This window comes from Drosophila bipectinata, chromosome 3L, assembly GCF_030179905.1.
Source record: "Drosophila bipectinata strain 14024-0381.07 chromosome 3L, DbipHiC1v2, whole genome shotgun sequence".
NCBI classification, from domain to species: Eukaryota; Metazoa; Arthropoda; class Insecta; order Diptera; family Drosophilidae; genus Drosophila; species Drosophila bipectinata.
Window position 1 is genome coordinate 13178702 of NC_091738.1, and position 22486 is coordinate 13201187.

The 22486-nt window shown below is 47.7% G+C and overlaps 6 protein-coding genes across 11 annotated transcripts in view; 3 read left to right on the top strand and 3 right to left on the bottom strand.

Moving 5' to 3' along the window:
- The window catches only part of Tet (Ten-Eleven Translocation (TET) family protein), an 83199-nt gene extending 78709 nt beyond the window's left edge, over positions 1-4490 (top strand). For all 6 annotated transcript variants that reach the window (XM_070280236.1, XM_017240764.3, XM_017240765.3 and 3 more), the window contains 4 exons: positions 8-212; positions 269-432; positions 492-1005; positions 1108-4490. In XM_070280236.1, coding sequence (XP_070136337.1) covers positions 8-212; positions 269-432; positions 492-1005; positions 1108-3826 — 3602 coding nt within the window. In that variant the 3' untranslated portion in view covers positions 3827-4490. The remainder of the gene's footprint in view (positions 1-7; positions 213-268; positions 433-491; positions 1006-1107) is intronic.
- Positions 4491-6181: 1691 nt separating this feature from the next.
- On the bottom strand, positions 6182-9877 carry Pgant6 (Polypeptide N-Acetylgalactosaminyltransferase 6). Its single transcript, XM_017240901.3, has 4 exons — positions 9652-9877; positions 8610-9287; positions 7785-8550; positions 6182-7333 (listed from the first exon to the last, which is right to left on the bottom strand). Exons 2-4 carry the CDS (start codon positions 9167-9169, stop codon positions 6671-6673), a joined length of 1989 nt encoding a protein of 662 aa, XP_017096390.2. The 5' UTR covers positions 9170-9287; positions 9652-9877; the 3' UTR covers positions 6182-6670.
- Positions 9878-10207: 330 nt separating this feature from the next.
- On the top strand, positions 10208-10993 carry LOC108124862 (adenosine 5'-monophosphoramidase HINT3). The gene is made up of 3 exons (XM_017240742.3): positions 10208-10464; positions 10519-10709; positions 10766-10993. The coding sequence occupies exons 1-3, from the start codon at positions 10275-10277 to the stop codon at positions 10805-10807; spliced, it is 423 nt and encodes a 140-aa protein (XP_017096231.2). The 5' UTR covers positions 10208-10274; the 3' UTR covers positions 10808-10993.
- mRpS35 (mitochondrial ribosomal protein S35) lies at positions 10955-12163 on the bottom strand. Its single transcript, XM_017240741.3, has 2 exons — positions 11941-12163; positions 10955-11876 (listed from the first exon to the last, which is right to left on the bottom strand). The coding sequence occupies exons 1-2, from the start codon at positions 12053-12055 to the stop codon at positions 11008-11010; spliced, it is 984 nt and encodes a 327-aa protein (XP_017096230.2). The 5' UTR covers positions 12056-12163; the 3' UTR covers positions 10955-11007.
- Positions 12164-14354: 2191 nt separating this feature from the next.
- Atg2 (Autophagy-related 2) lies at positions 14355-20720 on the bottom strand. Its single transcript, XM_017240855.3, has 2 exons — positions 20568-20720; positions 14355-20486 (listed from the first exon to the last, which is right to left on the bottom strand). The coding sequence occupies exon 2, from the start codon at positions 20369-20371 to the stop codon at positions 14615-14617; it is 5757 nt and encodes a 1918-aa protein (XP_017096344.2). The 5' UTR covers positions 20372-20486; positions 20568-20720; the 3' UTR covers positions 14355-14614.
- Positions 20721-20941: 221 nt separating this feature from the next.
- On the top strand, positions 20942-22312 carry LOC108124906 (uncharacterized). The gene is made up of 3 exons (XM_017240856.3): positions 20942-21488; positions 21549-21748; positions 21809-22312. The coding sequence occupies exons 1-3, from the start codon at positions 21051-21053 to the stop codon at positions 22245-22247; spliced, it is 1077 nt and encodes a 358-aa protein (XP_017096345.2). The 5' UTR covers positions 20942-21050; the 3' UTR covers positions 22248-22312.
- The last annotated feature ends 174 nt before the right edge of the window (positions 22313-22486 follow it).

Sequence of the window (22486 nt, forward strand, 5' to 3'; positions counted from 1 at the left end):
CCTAAAGGCACTGCTTCATCCCTAATGGAACTCCGGCGAGAGTTCGAGGAGCAATGCAATTTGACGGGTCGGCAGCTCCGCATCGAGAAGATCGTCTACACGGGCAAGGAGGGCAAGACCACGCAGGGTTGTCCTGTGGCCAAGTGGGTGATCCGGCGAGCGGACATGGAGGAGAAGATTCTGGTGGTTGTGAAGAAGCGACCAGGACACAGGTGGGTTTCTTTTCTTAAAACTGCTTAAGTTCTTGACTAATATTTTCCATCTCTAGATGCATTGCCGCTTATATTGTGGTGTGCATGGTGGCCTGGGACGGAATGCCACGTCTGGAGGCGGACAACGCCTATAAGAATCTGATCCCCAAGCTGAACAAGTACGGCCTGCCCACCACCCGAAGATGTGCTACCAACGAGAACCGCACTTGTGCCTGTCAAGGTGGGTTTCCTAAGAAGTCCTCTTTTTGAAATATTTATATAAACTTTTTCCAATTTTAGGACTTGATCCTGAGACTTCTGGCGCTTCTTACAGCTTCGGCTGCTCCTGGTCCATGTACTACAATGGCTGCAAGTACGCCCGCTCCAAGACGGTGCGCAAGTTCCGTCTGTCGGTGAAGAGCGAGGAGGCGGCCATCGAGGACCACATGAACCTGATCGCCACGCTGCTGGCGCCGGTATTCAAGCAGGTGTGCCCGCGATCCTACGACAACCAGACCAAGTACGAGCAGGAGGCTTCCGACTGCCGCCTGGGCCTGGAGCCGGGCAAGCCCTTCTCGGGCGTTACCGCCTGCCTGGATTTCTGCGCCCACTCGCACCGGGATCTGCACAACATGCAAGACGGATGCACGGTACACGTGGCCCTTCTCAAGCCCGGCAACCGTGACACCCGCCTGCCGGACGACGAGCAGTTCCACGTCCTGCCGCTCTACACGATGGATGGCACGGACGAGTTCGAGAGCGTCGAGGGGCAGAGGGACAAGCACCGCACCGGGGCGGTGCAAATGCTGGACAAGTGAGTGTACCGTTGAGTTTTGAGCAGCTGGCTCCCCGGGGCAATCCCACACCTGGCTCTGATACTAATCCGTCCACGTTTTCTCCCTCTAATCCTCTATAGATTTCCCTGCGAAGTACGCGTTCGTTCCACGCCGCTGATACCCTGCCGGAGGCACGGCAAGAAGCGGAAGGATGGCGACGATTCAGCGCCTCCGGACGGCGACCAGGACGCCGCAGGGGATGCCAACAGCCAGAGCAGCTCCAGCAATGGAGCCCAGTCGCAGACGCAAGCGGCGAGTAATCAATCGAGTCCACCTGCGATGGGAGCTGGAGCAGGACCGGGAGCGGGAGTCCATAGCATCAAGAAGGAGAACGGCGGAGTTGGAACTGTGGCTGCCAATGGAAAATCCAAGGCGAAGGGAAAGTCGAATCAGTCGAACAACTCGAGTGCTTCCACACCCGGATCAGCGCCACCGTCCACTCCCTCGCCGCGATGCCAGACTCCGGTTACGAACAACCCAAGTCCGGCGGGCAGTGCCTTTAGCACGCCCCCGGTCCATGGCGCAGGCAACCCCCCAGGCAATCCCGCCCAGAACGGCAATCCGAACCAGCAGCCCGGCCAGCTGATGAGCTCCAACTCGAGCCTGATGAACATGGCCACCATGATAGACACCTTCACGGACGCCCAGCTGCAGTCGAATCAGATCTCGAGCACCGTTTTGGACTCGCCGTACTCGTACGACTACCAGACGGGCTCCTACATAGATTCCAGGAACTACTACGGCAACTGGCCGACGCCCCACGCCCCCATGGGCATGGCGACGCAGGCACAGGTGGGTGGAGCCGGACCAGGAGCCGGCGTGGGAGCAGGAGTCGCGCCCTTGACGCCAACCACGCCAACGGCCCAGACGCAATTGGGAGGAGTGCCGACAGCCACTGCGCTGCCAGGAGCAGCAGGAGTCGGCGTTGGTGGAGGTGTGGGCGTTGGAGGGACCACCCTACCCGGGGGAGCACCTAACATGCCGCCCTCTGTTACACCAACGCAGCTAGAGACCAGCAACGGGTACGGATCTGCCAGCTACCAGAGCCTGGCCTCCGCAGGAGCTCTGGGAGGCACACCAGGAAATCCGGAACCTCAGCAGCAGCAGCACCAGCAGACGGGGCAGCCACAGCAGCATCCTACTTTGGCGGGAGCACCCGGAGTAGATTTGAAGAGCCGGCTGTTGAACGAAGAGAATCCAGACTCCACCACGCTGGTGAATCACCATCACCACCACCACAACCTGGCGGAGAGCAAGCTGACCGCTCTGACGGCCATGCAGCCGATGACCGCCAACCTGGCGCCCTCGCTGACCGCCTCGCATCCGCATCACCCGCACTCGCACCCGCACCAGCAGGAGGGATTCGTGAAGCCGAAGCCGCCGCCCAGCGACTACACGGCCCAGTACACGGCCCAGTATCCAAACAACTATCAGATGTACCCGCCTCCGCCGCCGCCACCCCACTCCGCGTACTCGGCCTACGACGCGTACCAGAACATGAACTACAATTACGGGTACCACCACCAGGCGTACTCCCCCTACGGCATGTATCCACAGCAGACGCCACCTCCCACGCCGCCGCCTCCGTCGCCCAACTGGAACGTCTACGGACACCACCAAACGACGACGAACTCCGGCTATGGCTCAGGCTCCACAACCCCCGGAGCAGGAGCAGGCACTCTGATAGCCAGCCATGGTGCAGTACCGGGAGCCGCGGGTCTGCAGAAGCCGACGATTCCCGCACCATCGCCTCTCCACCACCAGCAGCAGCAGCAACAGGATCCGCCCCAGACCATCCTGCCCGACCTGAGCAATGGACAGAGTTCGGTGGAAACAGTGGTCGCACCCACCACACCCGTGGGCGAGACCAACTCCGGAAACGACTCTACTGCCGGAGTAGGAGGCCAAGCAGGAGCAGGTGCCGGAGCAGGCGCCGTGGCAGCAGGAGGTCCTCCGCCAAATGCCACAACCCCAGTCCCAGCCGGATCCCCTGGCAGCACCAATGCCAGCAAGATCGAACCCATCGGTGAGGTGGCCGAGATCAATGAGAATATTGAGGCCTTCCAGGATCCCCAGATGGGAGGCGTGGCTATCGCCCTCAATCACGGCAGTGTGCTGATCGAGTGTGCTAAGCACGAGATGCATGCCACGACGGCGGTGAGGCGACCTGATCGCCACCATCCGACAAGGATGACCCTGATCTTCTACCAGCACCGGAACCTCAACCGATCCCGCCACGGCATCGACGAGTGGGAGGAGAAGATGCGGGTGAAGAAGATCAACACGGACCTGGACAACAAAGCCAAAGAGGAGCGCGAGCGCCTGATCAAGAAGGCGGCTGGCGAGGATATGGACGAGCTGGATGAGGACGCTCTAATGGACGATGCTCCAGTGCCGGTGGTCAAGAAGGAGACCAACGGTCAGGCTTTAAAAAACGGAGCCAGCGGCAGTAAAAAGAAGAAGAACAACAGCACTGCAGAGTCGAAGAAATCCCAATCCAGTGAGCAGTCAAAAAACGAGAAGGTTGCCCTCCACGCACCAACACTTACGACCACGTCGTGGACGACCCTGTTCCCCATGCATCCGTGCGTGGTTACGGGGACCTATCCGGAGGGCAATAGCAGTCCGACCTCGTCCACGAACAACAACAGCAACGCTGGCAATGGCCAGTCCCTGCCACCTGGCAGTGGTCCTCAGGCTCCCCCTGGACAGCCCGGCGGAGCAGCACCTATCCCGCAGCAACAGCATCCGCATCCGCAGCTGCAGCAGCAGCATCAGCCGCAGCAGCAGCCGACCTGAATCTGCTCCGGCTAAGGGGCTATTACTGGTAATCGTTGAATTCCACGTCGAATTCTTCTTAACTTAAGTCCACACACCCTGATCAGCCCGGTGGGTAGTTTTCATTTCGAAAGGATTTGAGAGATTTAGGGATATATTTAATAACACTAATACTCCTTTATTAATTTATCAAAAAAACTCATTTAAATTGAACTAATTTTTCAAAGAAAAAGAATTCATTCAGAAGATTATTTTGAAAATAAAAGTATTTCCTCAAGTTCGATCGAGATTAGAACCCCAATACCAGGTTGTATGACTGAAAAATCACTGAAAGCTAAGAAAGCAAATCTGGAGAACCTCCAAGCTTGGAGGCTGAAGAATTATTTTTGTAAATGCATCTGATTTCGTGTGCCATACGAGGAGAAAAACATGTCCCCCAAAAAGGAGTTGAAGATGAAACCTTAAAAAAGTACAGTTGACGCTGCCAGGCCAGAGTTGTCACCATTCCACACACACTAACACACAGTCACACCCAGAAACAAACATCACTCAGAAAACAAAAAACACTCAAAAACAACAAGTTTCTAAACTAGTTTAAAAATAAACTATTAACTTTAGTTTTTTAAGAGCCAGCAAAAAAAAAAAACAATTTCTGTTAAATGAGTTTTAAAACAAAAAAAAATACTACAGAACAAGAACAAAAACGAATACTACTAAAAACTAATAAACAACAGCAAATGCTAAAGAAATTTTTGCTTGAGTTTCTCTTGCAAGCAAAAACCAAAAACGAAAACATATTAAAAGTTAGTGGAAGTTTAAAAATAAAAGATCATTGCCAAAAGTACAAATAAACCATTTTTTAAAAAGAGCAAACTAGAAAAACGTAAAGAATTTCGCAAGATAACAAAAAACATGATAATAGTTGGTAACAAAATGCAATTTTTACTACAAAAATCATTACAAAGATTTATTTTGTATTTTTCCCACAATTTGAATTTCTTTTGAAACTTGATCCTAACGAGTTTCAATCGAATTCGAATTGCAGAAACTTCAGACAGAAGAAGTATTCCTTCCTTGGGTGCGAGGTCCTTCTGGGATCGCCACTCAAGCTGCGAGGAATGCCGATTTCCTATAGCTTCAGATCAGATCACTCACAGCCACAGAAAACCAAGCAGGATAATATGGAAAATGGTGCGGGGAGTGCAGGACAACTAAAGGATAATTAATATGAGTATTTTTTGAGAGGGCGGCACACGCTCCCAAAAAAAGAAAAAACAAAAAATGATAATAGGGAGGGAGGCGAGAAGAAATGTAAGGCAGCAAGACATTTTTTAAACATTAATCATAATTTAAACTAAGTTTAAGTAAAACCCAAAAACCCTAAAACACACACCGACTCACACACATGAGAAGTTATATATTTATTTATGCGAATCAAAGGCAAAAGGGTTCATTCTAGTTATTATTATTATTTTTGCAAGATTTAGTTTCAAAGGCAAAGGACAAAACCCAAAAAGACTCGAAACCAATCAAGTATTAAGCACTAATAAAAACCAACAACTATTTGCCTATATTCATTTGTAATTGTTGTATAAAGCAAAACTAATAATTTGCATCCATCCAAAAAGCAAAAGATAAAAAATAAAAACTAAAAAGCAAGCAAAAAATGATAAAAGGATAGAAGGACAAAAGAATAAACTTAAAATTAGAATGCAAATGTGGCAGCGCAACTGAATTTCAAATCAAATTAGTATAACAAACAAACAAAAAAAACAAAACACAACATATATATAAATATATTTTGCACAAAAAATAACAAAAAAAAACGATAAACGATTGATTTTTAATTTGTCGAGAAAGGACACTAGCCGACATGATTGTAGGTCGTATGTACGTAATGTAATGTAAATGTAAGGCAGCGAAGAAGACTTTTGAGCAACAAGAAAAAACATGTTTTGATAAATATTTAAATGTTTATATAAATATATTGATATATATATATATATATTAATATAAATTATGATAATTGATTAACTGATTACGCAAGCCAACAACTATTATAGTTTGTAAATGCTTTTTTATCATTTCAAATAAATGCAAATCTTTTGCCATTTCTAAGTTAAAACACCTCACACGACTTTTCTGTTTCGCGGGACTTCTATCTATACATATATTATATATATAATACTATATATATACTATAAATATTGGAATATGATGATAAAGCAACAAGAAAACCAATTAAATCGGCCGAGGCGTACGATGATTTAGCGAAGATACATACATATTGTAAAACGATAAACCGAGAACGTATATACAGAATGTGAAGCTGACCGATCAGATGATCAGAGTTGGATAAAATTAATGAAATAAAAATGAAAATCATAAATTATATTTATTTAAAGTACGCGCATGGAAAAGCAAACATATATTAATATTAAATAAAATGAAAACAAAGTTAAATCAGCTATATGTGTTTTTTTCTTTTTATACAAAAACTTATTCCTCTTTCTTGTAGATTTCTATCAAAGGACTGATTCGAAGCTCAACAATATAATATTTTATAATGTTGTATTAAAATTTATTTTAATTATTACAAAATGCTTATACCGACTGGACTCTACTCCAAGCCCAAGACTATCGGCATACAACCTTTTTTTTTGTTATATCTTGTAGATAAATTCAACATAATTTACAGATACAAATAAATTTAAAGTCTTTAATGCGGCATTGGAATGTGCGTTGAGTCGTTGAGAGTGTCAATCGGGCCAAAACGCCTTACGAGCTAGCCTAGCCTAGAGATTATTTACATCGAACGTTCGTTAAGTACATGGCAAGTGATTCCGTAGCTGGGCAGACCACGGACTACAGGTTCAGGACGAGCTCCTCGGTATAGTGGTCCAGCGCCGTCTTGTTGAAAGTGCCAAAGTTCCACTGCATGTAGTGGTTGCTGGGGTCGCACTTGTTGACGACCACCTCGTGGGAGAAGGGCAGCAGCTCCAGGCACCGCCGGCCATCGTTTCCGTGTTTCATCTGCTTCGTTTCGTAGTCGTAATACCAGTACTGGTTGCCGCCCTGGCCATGGCAGTCCCACAGCCAGACAGGCGCATTGGCCTCCCAGATCTGTACGTCCAGGCACTCCTTCTTCCGTCGCAGCCGCAGATCACGCTTCCAGCTGAGCTCCCAGAACTGTGACTTCTGCGGCACCTTCAGGTCGTCGGCGCAGGCGAACATGCCCATTCGGTTGTGCTTCTTGCGACCCATCGTGTCCAGGCATAGCTGTGGATTGCCCAGACTCTGAATGGCGCCCATGGCGTAGTTGGGCGGATCCACCGGTGGGTAGTTCTTCATCAAATCGAATGCCACCTCCTCCATGAACCACCTAAAGGACTTGCACTTGAGCTTCGTGCGGATGGCTTTCTGGGCTGTCAGATCGCCGGCATCCACACGTTCATAGATACCATCGCCGTGACTGTACAAGTAGTTTTTGTACTCATCCATCCAGACCTCGGCCACACGTTTGTAGTTCTGGGCGAAAAAAATTTGTTAGATTAAAATAAAGTTCCATAAAAGGCAGGTGTGAAAATTAGCACGAAGATAGATAATTGATGTTCCCAAATGACCCCATTTCTGATTGGCAATAAAAACAGGTTCCCTATCTCAACTATCTTCCAATCAGGTTTTGCCAAGAACAAGGGTTTTTTCACCCATTTTGTAATAAAAATAAACTTAAGGTAACTTTTTGTCAAAAGAAGCAAAAGATAAGAAGTTTATCTTTTAATTGGAAGTAAACGAATGTCTAGAACCGGTTCTATTTCGATGGATAATCATTCCTTGTAATCAGGTTGGTATTCATCAGTAAAATACAATAAAATAGAAAAAACCACTTAGTTATCTGTAACTTCTTTAAAATACAAACACCTCAAGGAATACTAATTTTATAAGTAATAAGCTTTAAAAATATGCAAATTCAACTCACCCGATGCAGATAGTCGCCCTTTCGCGGACTGGGATTGTGGTTGCGGGGTCCCCGGTATATGTGTCCTATGCGAGAGCAGGGTGCATCGTACATCTGACCACCGCACATCCAGATCTTGAAGCTCAACTCATACTGCTCTCCGCCCCAGATATCCAGCCCTTCATCATAGCCGCCCAGCTCCCAGAAGAACTCCGTCGAAATGGCAAACAGGCCGCCCGCCATAACAGGACTCTTGAACGGATCCGCCGGATGCTTCAAATCCTCCGGCAGCAGTCGCAACCTCTTGTAGTAGAACTCCCAGTCAAAGGCCCCGCGTGCACCCTCGTCCTGGGCGCGGTACTGGAAGTTACTGTGATCGATAACATCGATGAAGGGACACACTGCCGTGCGTTTGTTGAGGGCAATGGGTTCCAAGAGTGGCGGTAGCCAGTTATAGTTGGCCTCTACGTGGGAGTCCAGGAAGATCAGGACTTCGGCTGTGGCATTCCTAGCGCCCTCGGATCGAGCTCCAATTAAGCCTGTGCGTTTCGGCAGCCGAACCACGCGCACAATCTTGAAATGATCGGCTATGTAGGCCTCCAAATCGTGGTGCAAGTATTCGCGATCACTGAAGTCATCCACCAAAATGATCTCTTTGAGCAGCTCAGGGGGTGACCGATTAATCAGACTATGTACGGATCGCATAAGCACGCTGAGGTACTCGTTCCAGAATATAATGATCACCGATACGGTGGGCAGTTGGGTCAAGTACTCCTTCTTGCGACACCTAGAATAGTTAAAGGTTATTTCTTCTTTCAAGAACTTTCTTTAAATTGAAAAACTCACAGTTTATGGCGGATATCATTCAGGGAGCGATTCACTGAAATGGAGTCGGAGAGCAGGGCATTGAATCCGTTCTCCAGGGACATTCGCTTCTCAGTTTCTATCTGGGATTCATCGTCCAAACTGGCGGCCGCGCCCTGTTCGCCGAGACCCACTCGCTTAGCATCTCGTTCCATGGCCGTATAGTCGTGCCAATCCTTCTTTACCATATCTGCCGGCGGAACCACCTGCAGCACATCCTCCAGCGGCACTCTGTTCTCTTTTTCTGCAGGATCTTTCGCTTCACCTTCCGCTTCCTCTTCGGGTTCGTCGTCGTTCTTTTTCTCGACATCTGCATCTGGCTCTACTGGATTATGATTCTTTTTCTGGTTCACGTCATCATGCTTTTCCGGCACATTGCCAGAACGACCTTCTTGCTGTGGAAGCGGTTCAACGCCGTGGTGGACGGGTTTGTTGGTGTACGGAGTGGAGGATATCCAGCTGGTGATGAGCACGAACAAAGTGAGGGAGACTAGGACCAGGAGCCCTGTCTTGACGATCCACTTGAGGTTGGGCCGCCGCATTCTGGTGACGCCACTGCTACGTGTTCGGGCCTCTGTGGGTTCCAAGCGCTGCTGCTGGAGTGTTAGCTCAGGTGTATCTCCGACCAAGAAGTATCTGTATCTGCCGACGTGGGTACCACTGCAAATACACGAAAGCGAGAAATGAAAAAAGTCATGGAAACGCGCGCACATATGTATGATAGTAAATACCCATACATATATAACGTAAATCACATATATTATATATCCAACTAATGGAAGAAAAACAACAAGAAACGCAAACCGAAAGATAAGAAACTTTTGATAAAAACGAAATATTGTACAGCAGCACTTAAAGAACTTCCGGCATATATTTCAAACCTTATCACTTTTTGCCCAAAAAAAAACATTTTGTGCTATTATATGGGATAGTTAGCTCGGTAATTAAAAATTAGAGAATATTAATCACAGGTGAAACGTCATCAGAGGAATTCTTATCAGAACTTTGTGGCTCCAATTCTCACCTGTCAGTTTCGCTGTGATTTGTTGGCTTCTGCTCCAGACTCCATCCGATTAAGGTTCAATAAACTAGTAAAAACACTAATTAGCATAACAAAACAAAAGTCGGTCTTCCACGTCCGCGAATTCTGCTGTTTCTATATTTTTGATTGGTTCTTCTCAAAATTCTAACCTGCCGCAAAGCAGCTGCTTGGGAGGAGTGTTGGAAAAGTATGAAAAATATGGGCGTCGATTGGGGGGATCTTTATCCCGGTTTAAATAATATATTTAACATTTATTTATGTAAGCATTGTCAAAATGATTTAAGTTTTTAAGAGCTATTTGAAATTTGTGTCGCTTCCATTGTGTTAATCGATTTTAATCGAAGATAAAAAGCTTGTCAAAATTAAGAATTTTAACTTTATTGAATGAAATAATTAATATAATTTTGAAATAGATCCAATTACATTTTAAAATCTTATTACTAACAAAGAAATATCATTTATTTCTTACAATTTATTTATTTCAAAAATTCAAATTTTCCCGCCCAATTACAAAAAGTATCGTTAGTAACAGACAGACTATTTTGTGTCATCACCAAGTCAAAGTACAACTAACTAAAAACTAAAAGTAAATAAATCAAGTCAGTATGTCCGTGGATAATTGCATATTTTGCAAAATCACCAGTGGCCAGGATGTCAACACTGTCCTGGAAATGGAAAACGATGAGTTTGTGATATTCAAGGATATAAAGCCTGCTTCCCAGCATCATTATCTGGCCGTCACCAAGGAGCACCATAATAGCCTCAAGACCCTGAATAAATCTCACGAGGATCTAGGTGAGAATGCACTTAATAATTTGCATATTTTAGCTAATTATGTTCTTAACAAAGTTACAAGAATGGAGGAGGGCTTGAAGCAGTTCCTCAGCGAAAAGGGGGTAACCACGGATGACGCCCTGCTCGGTTTCCATCTGCCACCTTTTATAACGGTAAACCATCTTCACATGCATGCCATTGCCCCGCGCTCCCAAATGGGGTTCCTGTCCAAACTCATATTCTTGCCATCGGCCTGGTTTAAGACAGTAAGTTATATAATTTTTTATGATTCGCAGGAATAATCTTATCTTTTTAATTGCAGGCCGTCGACGCTCGTTTATATCTTTCCACAAAAGAGGCATAGTAACATTAATGGAGGGGATATTGTTTTAAATTATTTGTAGACAAATGTATCTTTTTATGTATTCCATTAACTATTATCCCTAATACTCCATTTGTATCTTTAAAGTGCCAAGAATGCCCAAGTACAACGCTAAGTAAAAACATTACCTAATAACAACATCCAACTTTATTGTTTTCCACAATTCAACTTCACATTTTACTTCACTGGCTGGCAATGTTCAACATTTTCTTGACTTCCTCCTTGTATTTGGTCAGGTTGTATTCGTTCTCGCCCTCGTTGATCAACTGCTCCACACTCTGCCCGTAACTGGGACTAGCTTCTACCTTCGGCGCTCCTTCTGCAGCATTCCAGTTCAGGATCTCCTCAGCGGAGAGCTTGGATTTGTTACGGCCGAAAAGATACACCTCCATGTCAGCCTCAGACTTGGTAGCTTCCCACGGCTCGGTCACAAAAGATTCATGATAGCAGGCTGTTAGCAAGTAGAGGGCGTAGTCATAGTTCTGCTTCCTCAAAGGACAACGATCCGTGACGAAGGTGAGGATGTCCGTAGTCTTATCGTAGCGATCTCCAACAAGTCGGAGGAACTTGTCCCTGGCATGAGCATCGAACTTAAGATCGGAGAGCTTTAGAGAAACGGTTACCCTCCGGGCATCCATGTTTCTGATTGTTGGCAGAGCTTGCAGGTAGTCGGTGGTAGTCACCTCTACTGGGAAATGACGCTGCCACTTTGCCTCACTCTCCAAGCCTTTTGGCCAAGGGGTACAGAACTTCTTGATGGCTTCGCACTGCTGCCTGATAGCCGGCGGGGTTAAATGTAGGAAGTTGGGAATCTTCATCAGCTCCGCGTTGGCGAACTTCGAGGGGGCAGCTGCTCCGCGCTCTGTGAATCCTTGTCGCAACGGCAGTGGAACACTAGCCGGGTGGAAGGACCGAGGTCCGGGCCAAGCTGCCGTCCAATCCTGATCCACGGCCATGCGGTTAGAGCGAGGGGGCATCACAGGATCCTTTTTTACTTCACGCCGTTTTTGGAACTGCTGCTTCACTGTCCTCAAGCTCAGCACTCGGAACTCTGGAAGTTTGTTGTAGTATTTTTATGAATTTATTTCCTTGATTTTAAGGCCTTTTTTGTTTACCTTCTTCTTCCTCGATTTCGGGCTTCTGTTGACTAGAAAAGCCGCGAACGCCGGTCTGTACCACCTGCTTTTGGAGGGATCCCTGTGCCCAGTATCGAGTCAAGGCAGTCGCCATGGTCGCTCAACTTAGTTTATGCAAGAAAATCTATTTTTTATAGAAGAAACTAAAAACTAAGCGGCTTTTACGTAAACCATGCGCCTGAAGACTGCCAACTCGCTTATAAACATAAACAGCTGTAAACATGTGCCGGACTACCAACTTGGCCCAAATATTGTGAAAATTTAAAATTTATTGGATTCAAATTTCGGATCGGATTCCAGGGGTACCCCTAGCAAATTTTGGATTTTCCAAATTTTCCCACTTTTGCTCCTTCCGATGGCCAAAGCTTTGACAATTTGTATCCGATCAGGAAATAAAGTACCAATTTGTAATCAGCAAACCCAGAAGAAACTTTCCTCATTCAAAACATTGCCTAAATACCGTTTTGAAATTTTTCGAATTTTTTACAGGGGTACCCCTAGCAAGATTTGCGTTTTCCCAATTTTCCCACTTTTGCTCCTTCCGATGGCCAAAGCTTTGACAATTTGTATCCGATCAGGAAATAAAGTACCATTTTGTAATCAGCAAACCCAGAAGAAACTTTCCTCATTCAAAACATTGCCTAAATACCGTTTTAAAATTTTTCGAATTTTTTACAGGGGTACCCCTACAAAATTTTCAGTTTTCCCAATTTCCCCACTTTTGCTCCTTCCGATGGCCATGGCTTTGACAATTTGTATCCGATCAGGAAATAAAGTACCATTTTGTAATCAGCAAACCCAGAAGCAACTTTCCTTATTTAAAACATTGCCTAAATACCGTTTTGAAATTTTTTGAATTGTTTACAGGGGTACCCCTAGCAAGATTTGCGTTTTCCCAATTTTCCCACTTTTGCTCCTTCCGATGGTCATGGCTTTGTCAATTTGTATCCGATCAGGAAACAAAGTACCATTTTGTAATCAGCAAACCCAGAAGCAACTTTCCTTATTTAAAACATTGCCTAAATACCGTTTTGAAATTTTTTGAATTGTTTACAGGGGTACCCCTAGCAAGATTTGCGTTTTCCCAATTTTCCCACTTTTGCTCCTTCCGATGGTCATGGCTTTGTCAATTTGTATCCGATCAGGAAATAAAGTACCATTTTGTAATCAGCAAACCCAGAAGCAACTTTCCTCATTTCAAACATTGCCTAAATACCGTTTTGAAATTTTTCGAATTTTTTTCAGGGGTACCCCTAGAAAATTTTGGGTTTTCCCAATTTTCCCACTTTTGCTCCTTCCGATGGCCATAGCTTTGACAATTTGTATCCGATCAGGAAATAAAGTACCATTTTGTAATCAGCAAACCCAGAAGCAACTTTCCTCATTTCAAACATTGCCTAAATACCGTTTTGAAATTTTTCGAATTTTTTACAGGGGTACCCCTAGCAAATTTTGGGTGTTTCCAATTTTCCCACTTTTGCTCCTTCCGATGGCCATAGCTTTGACAATTTGTATCCGATCAGGAAATAAAGTACCATTTTGTAATCAGCAAACCCAGAAGCAACTTTCCTCATTTCAAACATTGCCTAAATACCGTTTTGAAATTTTTCGAATTTTTTACAGGGGTACCCCTAGAAAATTTCGCGTTTTCCCAATTTTTCCACTTTTGATCCTTCCGATGGCCATAGCTTTGACAATTTGTATCCGATCAGGAAATAAAGTACCATTTTGTAATCAGCAAACCCAGAAGCAACTTTCCTCATTTCAAACATTGCCTAAATACCGTTTTGAAATTTTTCGAATTTTTTTCAGGGGTACCCCTAGAAAATTTTGGGTTTTCCCAATTTTCCCACTTTTGCTCCTTCCGATGGCCATAGCTTTGACAATTTGTATCCGATCAGGAAATAAAGTACCATTTTGTAATCAGCAAACCCAGAAGCAACTTTCCTCATTTCAAACATTGCCTAAATACCGTTTTGAAATTTTTCGAATTTTTTACAGGGGTACCCCTAGAAATTTTTGCGTTTCTCAATTTTTTAAGGTATCTCTCTGAAGAATCGAATAAAACGATGCAGGGCACCGTGGAAGTAATCTAAAAAAGGGCAGATCCTAAAACATTTAAAAACACATTTACTTTCATATTCACTTTTATTTAGGTAAAATTTGTAATTTTGTACCATTTTGTAATCAGCAAACCCAGAAGCAACTTTCCTCATTTCAAACATTGCCTAAATACCGTTTTGAAATTTTTCGAATTTTTTACAGGGGTACCCCTAGAAATTTTTGCGTTTCTCAATTTTTTAAGGTATCTCTCTGAAGAATCGAATAAAACGATGCAGGGCACCGTGGAAGTAATCTAAAAAAGGGCAGATCCTAAAACATTTAAAAACACATTTACTTTCATATTCACTTTTATTTAGGTAAAATAATAAAAAAATATAACTTTGATGAACTGTAGTATGGCTAAAACAGAATAAGTTCAATCTCACCCATTCCGGAATCATCTTTCAGGATCCGTAGTCCCGCCTTGTGCTTGTACTTCGTGTATGTACAGTATTAGTATTTATTTTTAGTTTAGTAAAACGATAAAAAACGTTTGTTAGATTACGTTGGTTAACTAACCCCGAAACTAAAGCTACTTAGCCTAATTCCCTCAATGGATCTCCTGCTTCCATTTGTCCCGCGCTTCCAGCTTGGCCTCCGGAACCAGGGAGCTCTTGGCCCCGCCCAGGATGTTAGTGGTGGCCTGGGTAGCCAGCACCGCCGGACAGACCACCAGCTGGGGGATCTGACGCACCACCGCACCCACGGCGCCGCTGTATCCCTTCTGGTCGTGTTCGGTTATGGCAGCTTCTATGAGGGTGTTGGCCGATTCGTTGATTCCTTCCCGGACTATGGTGTAGGCATTGGCGACTCCCTCACGCAGGTCCTTGGGCCTTCCCTGTCGGCGTCTCTTTCCCTGCCGGCCGGCCTTCCGTTTCTTCAGCGAAGGACCGGCGGAAAGCATGTCGAAAGTGGTCTCCGCCGTAAACTGCAAGAGGTGTATAATCCGGGAGGTGATCTCCAGGGCAGCCAAGGCAGTGCGGGCGGTGAAGCTCTGGGCGCCAAGCTGGAATCCCCGGATGATGCGTCCGTCCTTGTTGTACTGCTCGATGGGCAGCCGGAAAAGATCGTAGACGCCCTGGAAGAGCTGGAGCACAGCATTGGTTGGTCCAATGCCACTAAGTATATTCGGCAACTGGTTGCGCTTGATGTCCTTCAGCCACTCCTTGGCCAGAAACTCGCACAGCTTGCCCCATCCGAGGATGCCGCGGCGGTTCACGATTTCCCGCAGACAGATCCCGGAACCCTGAAGCTGGGCCAGTCCCATGATCAAGCCGGTGACCGGACCGCGCGACAGTTCGATCCGGCGTCCATGGTAATCGAAGCAAATGGGCAGGGCCGGGCTGAAGATCACCTCGCGGAAGAAGGTTGGCGGGGCCTCCGCTCCGCTTCCAGATTCCTCCTCCAGTTCCGGCTCAGCTTCCAGGCTGTGCTCTTCGATCAGCACATTCAGATTCCTCTCCACCATCTCCTTGACCTCCGAATCCGGCAAGTCATCTTCGAAGTCTTCCGGTAATTTGCTTACCGACATCACAGGCATATCACTAGCGGATGAGCTGCTGCCCTCCGCTTTGGAGGCACCGCCTCCAGCACCGGCCGAGTTCTTGAAGATACCCGAAAAGAAATCCTCCAGGAAGAGCAGAGTGTCCTGGTCAATGTTCAGTTTGATGGGCAGAATGGAGACCCTTAGGGAGCACTCCTCGTCAGAGCTCTTCTGCGGATTGGGGCGCACATTCAGAGCCTTCACTATCACCATGTTCTCATCCGGCTTGTGGGACAGGTTGTTGCCCGTCGGATGGTACAGGAACTTGTTGATGTCCGAGGAGCGTAGTCTGTCCCGGATCTCTATCTCCGAAATGAGGAGCACCTGCCGCGAAGAGTACATGGAGGTGGAAGGATAAGTCTCGTACGAGAATCGGATCTTTGAGAGCTGCATCTCCACCAGCACTTCCAGATTGCGCTTGGAGCCCTTTGGCTCCTTGGGCAGACCCTTCCTGGCACCCTTCCGCTCCTGCTTTTCCTGCTCCTGGGCTTGGGACACCCCGTACTTGTACGTTTCCGACATGCCGGAGCCACTGGGCGCCGGCGACCTCTGCGGAGCCTGCTCGGGGAAGTCCCGGCCGCCGTACAAGTGCCAGGTGAAGGTCATCTCGCACAAGGTGTAGCTGCTCTCGGCCACCGGAAAATTGGCAGGAGGTCGCAGCAAGTCCACCTTCTCGTGGGGCAAACAAAAGTGGTTGTCCACGATCTGGAGGGGGTCCTCGGATATGAAGATCTGCTTGATGCCGAACTTGTCCATGCGGGAGATCTCCTCATCGTGGATGACATCGAAGCCGCGCTCTTCCAGCGATGCGTTGGCCATGTCCAGCGAGCCCAACTCCTGCTGCACCTGCGTTCCCAGCGAGATGTCGTGCTCCATTTGGCTCTGCTGGTAGTAGGATTTCATGATCACATTTGATTCAAAGTCCAGAATGTCGCCGATGACCGAGGGGCTCTCCGCCATGAGCGATGTGGTCTGGATCTTGGCCGGTGTGGACTTCTTCTTCTCCTTCGGCTCGTCCGGAAAGTAGAAGATCTCGATGCCCTCCTCGCGGCCTCCCAGAGGATTACCCAGTCGGGGATTGAGAGAACTACAATCCACATCCTTGACGGCCTCGGCCATGAGCTTGTTGACATGGTTCTGGGTGAGATCGCTGACCTCATGGTCCTCGTTCTGCTTGGGTTCCGACAGCTTGCTTTCCTCATTCGTTTGGGCCTCCTCGAGACCCGTCAGATCCCGATCATTGGCCACGTAGCCTATCAGCTGAGCCAGCGCCGCTCCCGAGTCGTAGCAGGTCTTCAGGTGCATATCGTGAATGGAGAAGCGCAGGTCCACGCGCGGCTGCCCCTTGTCCTCCTCGTTCAGGCGGAAGGATATGTTCAGCAGGCCCAGATTCAGGACCGGTATAAGGCACTCCGTGGAGGCGTCGTTCACCGCGCCCAGCTGCAGAATGCAGTCCTCGGCGAGCACACGGAGGGTGCAGCCGCTCATCGAGGAGATGATGTTGCTGCTCAGCGTGCAGTATCCGAGGTCCAGGAAGGCACGCTGTGGGAAAAACTTGGGACGATAGTCGATGCCGGCGTTCCACACGTGCAGCTGCAGCTCAGAGACCAGGGCGAATGGCTCGTACTCCTCGATGGGGTAGTCCGCCACGTCAATGAAGTCCATCAATTGGTTCAACCAGCTGTGCTCCGAGGGGCAGGAATGATGCCGCAGAATGGCGCCACTGATGCCGAAGGACATCTTCATCCGCTTGATGCGCTGCTCCGGCTGCTTTTTGATCTCCGCCACCAGGGAAAGAACTTCCGATCGCTTCCTGCCCTCCACCCTCGGGAAATTGTGGATCGTGAGCAGCAAGTTATCGTCCGGCAGATCGCTCCAGGCCAGAGCCAAGTCCTGGAGAGTGTTCCCGCAGTGTAGGGCTTCTATTTCGCCCAACTGAATGCAAAAGAAGCTCCGGTTCTGATCGTTGTCCAAACCATTCACCGTGAACAGTCGCAGCTCCTTCACGTTCACCTGGAACTTGCCACACTCCTTGCCGCGTTGATTGCTCTCCGGGTCCAGGAGGTGGGAGAACAGGATCAGCGAACCTTGCTCCACGAACAGCTCGAAGGAGAAGGCATCGCTGCTCACCTTTGGAGTGGGAGCAGGTGCCGGAGCAGGCGTGGCCGGCTCTGCCATGGAAAAGTATATGCTGCTTTCCATGGTACTGGTGCTCAGCAGCAGATTGCGGCGGAACTGGTCCTCGTCCTCCTCCTCCGGCTGGGACTCCGAGCTGGAATCCTTGCGCGAAAATGGCTCACAATTGTAGTGCGGCGACCGCGGCTCCCACATGAAGAGATCGCAATTCAAGCGATTGTAGATCAGCTCATACATGCTCTTGGACTCCAGCACCACCTTGACCTGCGGCACAAAGGCGAAGATCTTCAGTGCGGAGGATTGGGTGCAGCTGTCGCAGAACTCGTTGATCTCCTCCGTTTCGCCAGGCAAGAAGGCATCGGTTTTCTCCACGCCACCGTCAAGGCCCTCCACATGGGAGGTGTAGCCGAAGGTACATTTGGAACTGAAGGGCGACTTCCTGAGTGGCTTTCGCTGGCCATCGCCTTGCCCGTGGTTGGCATCCTTTAGCTGGAGCACATCGATTTGGATCTTCTTTTGGGTCTGCTGGCACTTCAGCAGATGCGCAGCGCTCTGCTTGTCCGCATCACAGTAAAAAACATCCAGTTCGTCCGCCACGATGCTAATCTGAGATCTCGAGCTGACCACCAGGCCACGGAATTCCAGGGCCAAGAAATCTCGTCGCACATTCTTGCACCACCAAGGAATCTTCTGCGGATCGTTCGCTTCTCGTCCATCTATCACCGGAAACCGTAAATGAAGCCGCAAATTTTCACACTTGACACTCAGTTCCGTTTGGCTGGGATCCTCGGGATAGGTGTCCGGCTGATTGGTGTCCCTGGCGAAGGGAGAGCCGCCAAAAAGTGCACTCAGTCGATCGTAAATGGAGACATCTAGCTCGGCAGTGCACTCGTCCAGGATGCACTCGATTTTGTTTGTGCAACGATTGTGGTTCTGTTTGAACATCGAGATGGAGCTCTGGGTGAGCACGATCTCCGGTCGGATGTGGTAGCCATCCGGGCAGTTTCTTTGGCGATCGAATTGCAGCAGGTACTCCTTTACGCCGTCGAGGACTTCACAGAAGTCCACAGCAGTGGCCGAGAGCGTAGTCCGCGATGTGAGCTCCTGGAAGAAGCGCTGCTGGCTTCCGCTCACCAGAATGGGAGCCGCTCTCAGCAACAGGTACTTCTGATCCGCTAGCGGCAGTTCGTTATCCAGCAGGGTGCCCATGAAGAAGCCACTGGACGTTTCAGAGTAGCGCACGTAGCTGGCGTGATCGAAGACAGTGCTCCAGCTGTCGATATTCGCGGTATTCTGGATGAGGATGTCATTGTGCAACGCCACGCCGTACAGCTTGGAGATCTGTACCTTGAACTTGAGTATCTCGCCGGACTTCTCCGTGTAGCCCAGCTCCTGTTGGAGCGTATTAGTGCAGGAGGTCACCATGCTGTTGGTGGACTCGCTCATCTTTCGACTGCGGGAATACAGGCTCCGGGGGGCGTTGCCATAGCCGGAGTATTCCGAGGGCTCTGGCTCATTCAGGCCAGTCGACCAGTCGGCATTCTGACCCAGGATTCCAGTCATCCTTGTGGGCTGCTGTTGCTGGGACTGGAACTCGCTGCCCGAATGGGACTTTAAGCTTCGACTCGGCTTCTTGGGCCTCTCCTGCTGTCCACCGTCGCCAGTATTGAAGCCCTTGGAGAGCTCGACAAGAAGGTGTATTTGGCGGGGGGTTAGCATGAAGTAGATATCGTCCAGACTCAGTTCCAGACTGACCTTGGGACCTACAATGTTCTCCGTCTGCTTGACATTGATCTGGATGTTCTGGGCACCCTTCAACTCCACTATTTTGCACAGCTGCTCATATTGCGTGGGCTCGTACCGGTGGCCCATAGCATCCAGCGCCTCAGAGGTGTGCAGGCTCAGGCCTTCGATCACAAGATTGTGCTTAGCAATCATGGGCAGGGCGTTGAAGGTGTTATTGGGATCCTCCTCGGCTTCGGGGTCCACGGAAATCGAAGTTGGCATTTCGTAGCCCGTTTTGTTCACATAGTCCACATGGTTGGCCTTGAAGGAGAGGACCAGCTTGCGATCGGATCTGGGCAGCAGGTACTCTATGTTCAGCGTTGTGTTGGTCAGCTTGGCGCGTATCCTGTTCAGGACATTATCAATAGTCTCTGCAAACTTTTCCAAGCCAATCAAGGCATTGTTGTGGTTGAGGAAGGGCACGTCATCGTCCTGCTGCTTCATGCATTCCTCGGCCATTTGCATCGAGCTACTGACTGATGACCACATGGACTCCAGCATGGTGGTGCCACTCTGAAAACGTGTAACTGGGCGCAGGGTTATGGTCAGGTTTGATATCTCCAGGCTGCTGTCGTTCGTCATCAGTGCGTTCCAGGGGACCACGACTGTAAGGCAGCCTATGTGGCCTGATACCACTTCGAAGGCCCAGCCCTGGTCCTCGAACAGATCGTTGAAGGCGTCGACCTTGAGGTAAATGTCCTCCACCAGGGCCTTGCCATTGTACAGGTCCACCTTTAGCTGCTCTAGGTTCAGATTATTCTCAAAGAACTGGCCCAAGTATCGCTGCAGCAGGTAGCGACACATTTTGGTCTTCAGCCCGTCCCACGGATTAAACCACGACATGGTGGTTTTTTGTTAGATTTTCTCTATTTTACGCTTTGTGCGTTTTAATTTTTCTCCAGGCCAGCAGCAGCAGCAGCAGCAACAACAACAAGCAACAGACCTTTGTTATTGTTTTCTGGAAAGACAAGGAAGTAATGGTTAGAAGTCACTCGCCTAAATTCGATTGATAAGCGGTTGTAATGCGTTTTAGACTTACATTTTGAGGCTAGAGGAGGTGGCGGGGGTATCCGGTCGGATATATATGTGCATTATTTTAGGAAAATAACAAATTAAAGCGTAGAAGAGAGCGACCACCATGGGCAGTGTACTTCCTCTTCTTCCTCTTGTTGTTGGTGCAATAGTGGGACCAGGCAGCCAATGGCTTGAAAATCCCCTTAAATGTGAAGGTGGCTTATAAATATTTGAATATTTTCTTTATGATTTGGCTAATATTTGAATATAGTTAAGCCATATTATTAAAAATAATGTAGTATCCACCTTTATAACTTCTTTAATACCATTTCTTGCTTATAATTGACGTAAAATTAAACCAATATCCCCACTTGTTACCCTGTAGAAAGTCTGACTCAAATCAGTGCTGTAAAACGAAGCTTGGACCACAGCTGTTTCCACCAGAAGTTCTTAATTATTATTTTGTTTTCTTTGTTTTTCTTCTTTTGTTGCCTGTGTTAATATTATTATGGTTCTTTTACATATTTTGTCCGTCCTGTGCCTTTGTTTCGCCATCAATGACGCGAAATCAATCAAGAAATCCCATGCCAATCTTCTGGAGCCCACGTTTGGTTTGGACGAGTGGCAAGGGAAGTGGTTTCCCTACGCTCCCGGAGAGCCGCACATTCCGAAAAATGTGCAACGTGTGCAGCAGATAACAGGTGAATCGACTACTCCGTCATTCAAAGATGACTGGAAGGGCAAGTGGTTTCCGTACTCACCCGGGGAACCCCACATTATAAAGATGACGCCGGAGCAGAGGACGGAGGTGATGGAATCAAGTACCACGGAGGCAACGACCACAGAGGCTTCTAAAGACAAATGGCAGGGAAAGTGGTTTCCCCAAGAACCCAATGAGCCACACAAATCGCATCCAAAGGATAACCTACCCTGTGACGATGGCAAAGTGGGTTAAGTGGAATTCGAATTAGTCACACAAGTTTTCAATTAAAAATATTGTTTACAGAGCAACTTGGCAGTGGATTTCGATCCAAACGACATCCGAGACAGCCTGAACTATTTGTGTATCAGTAGCAATCGCCGGTTGTTTGAGCCAAACCTCACTAGGGAGGCCATTCTGACAGAACACTTTGTGCCCAGCGCCTACGTTCCTCCGTCCAAGTGCCTCAACGAGTCCATCGACTACACCCACCTTCCGGCCACCAAGTTTGTTTTGATTATCTATATAGTTTCTCTTTAAATTATAGTATTCCTCCCTGTTCTTAGTGGTGCATATCGTCCGTTGCCAGCGGAGTATGGATCCTACACCTACTTACCGCCCCAACGGTATCTTCGTAACCTGGCTGAAGGTGCCATTGTGATGCTCTACCATCCCTGTGCTTTTCCTGGTCAAGTGGAACAACTGCAGCACATCGTTGCAGGCTGCCTGTATCGGCATCTTATCTCTCCATCTTTAAGTCTCAGGCCTGAGAGACCACTTGCTCTGTTGGCCTGGAACTGGAGTCTAGAGATGTCTGTGGTGGACAAGCACCTGGTCTCAGACTTCATCCACAAGCACGCCAAAAAGGGACCACTTGTGGTGGAGGAGCTTTCCCGTGTGGTGGACAAGAGGGAGAAGTACAAGGAGGGTCTGCTCTCGGAGGCCCGCTTGGTCACCACGGCGGATGACTACGAGTTGTGCGGTTACCTCCAGGAAGAGATGTAATGGGGTGTCATATATGTATATGTTAACTATTATTTTAATAAATTTCGAATAATTGGACTATAAAATGGAAAAATATTTAATATTATAGTTTTGTAAATTAATTTATAATTTTACTCAAAAGATAAAACTATTTCTGTGATTTAAAATCTCCAAGAAAAAGGGAAAACGGAACATCCCGCTAAAAGCACAAGGAGTTCCAACTGCAGAGCCCCCCAAGAGTGGCATTTCACCATTGCCAA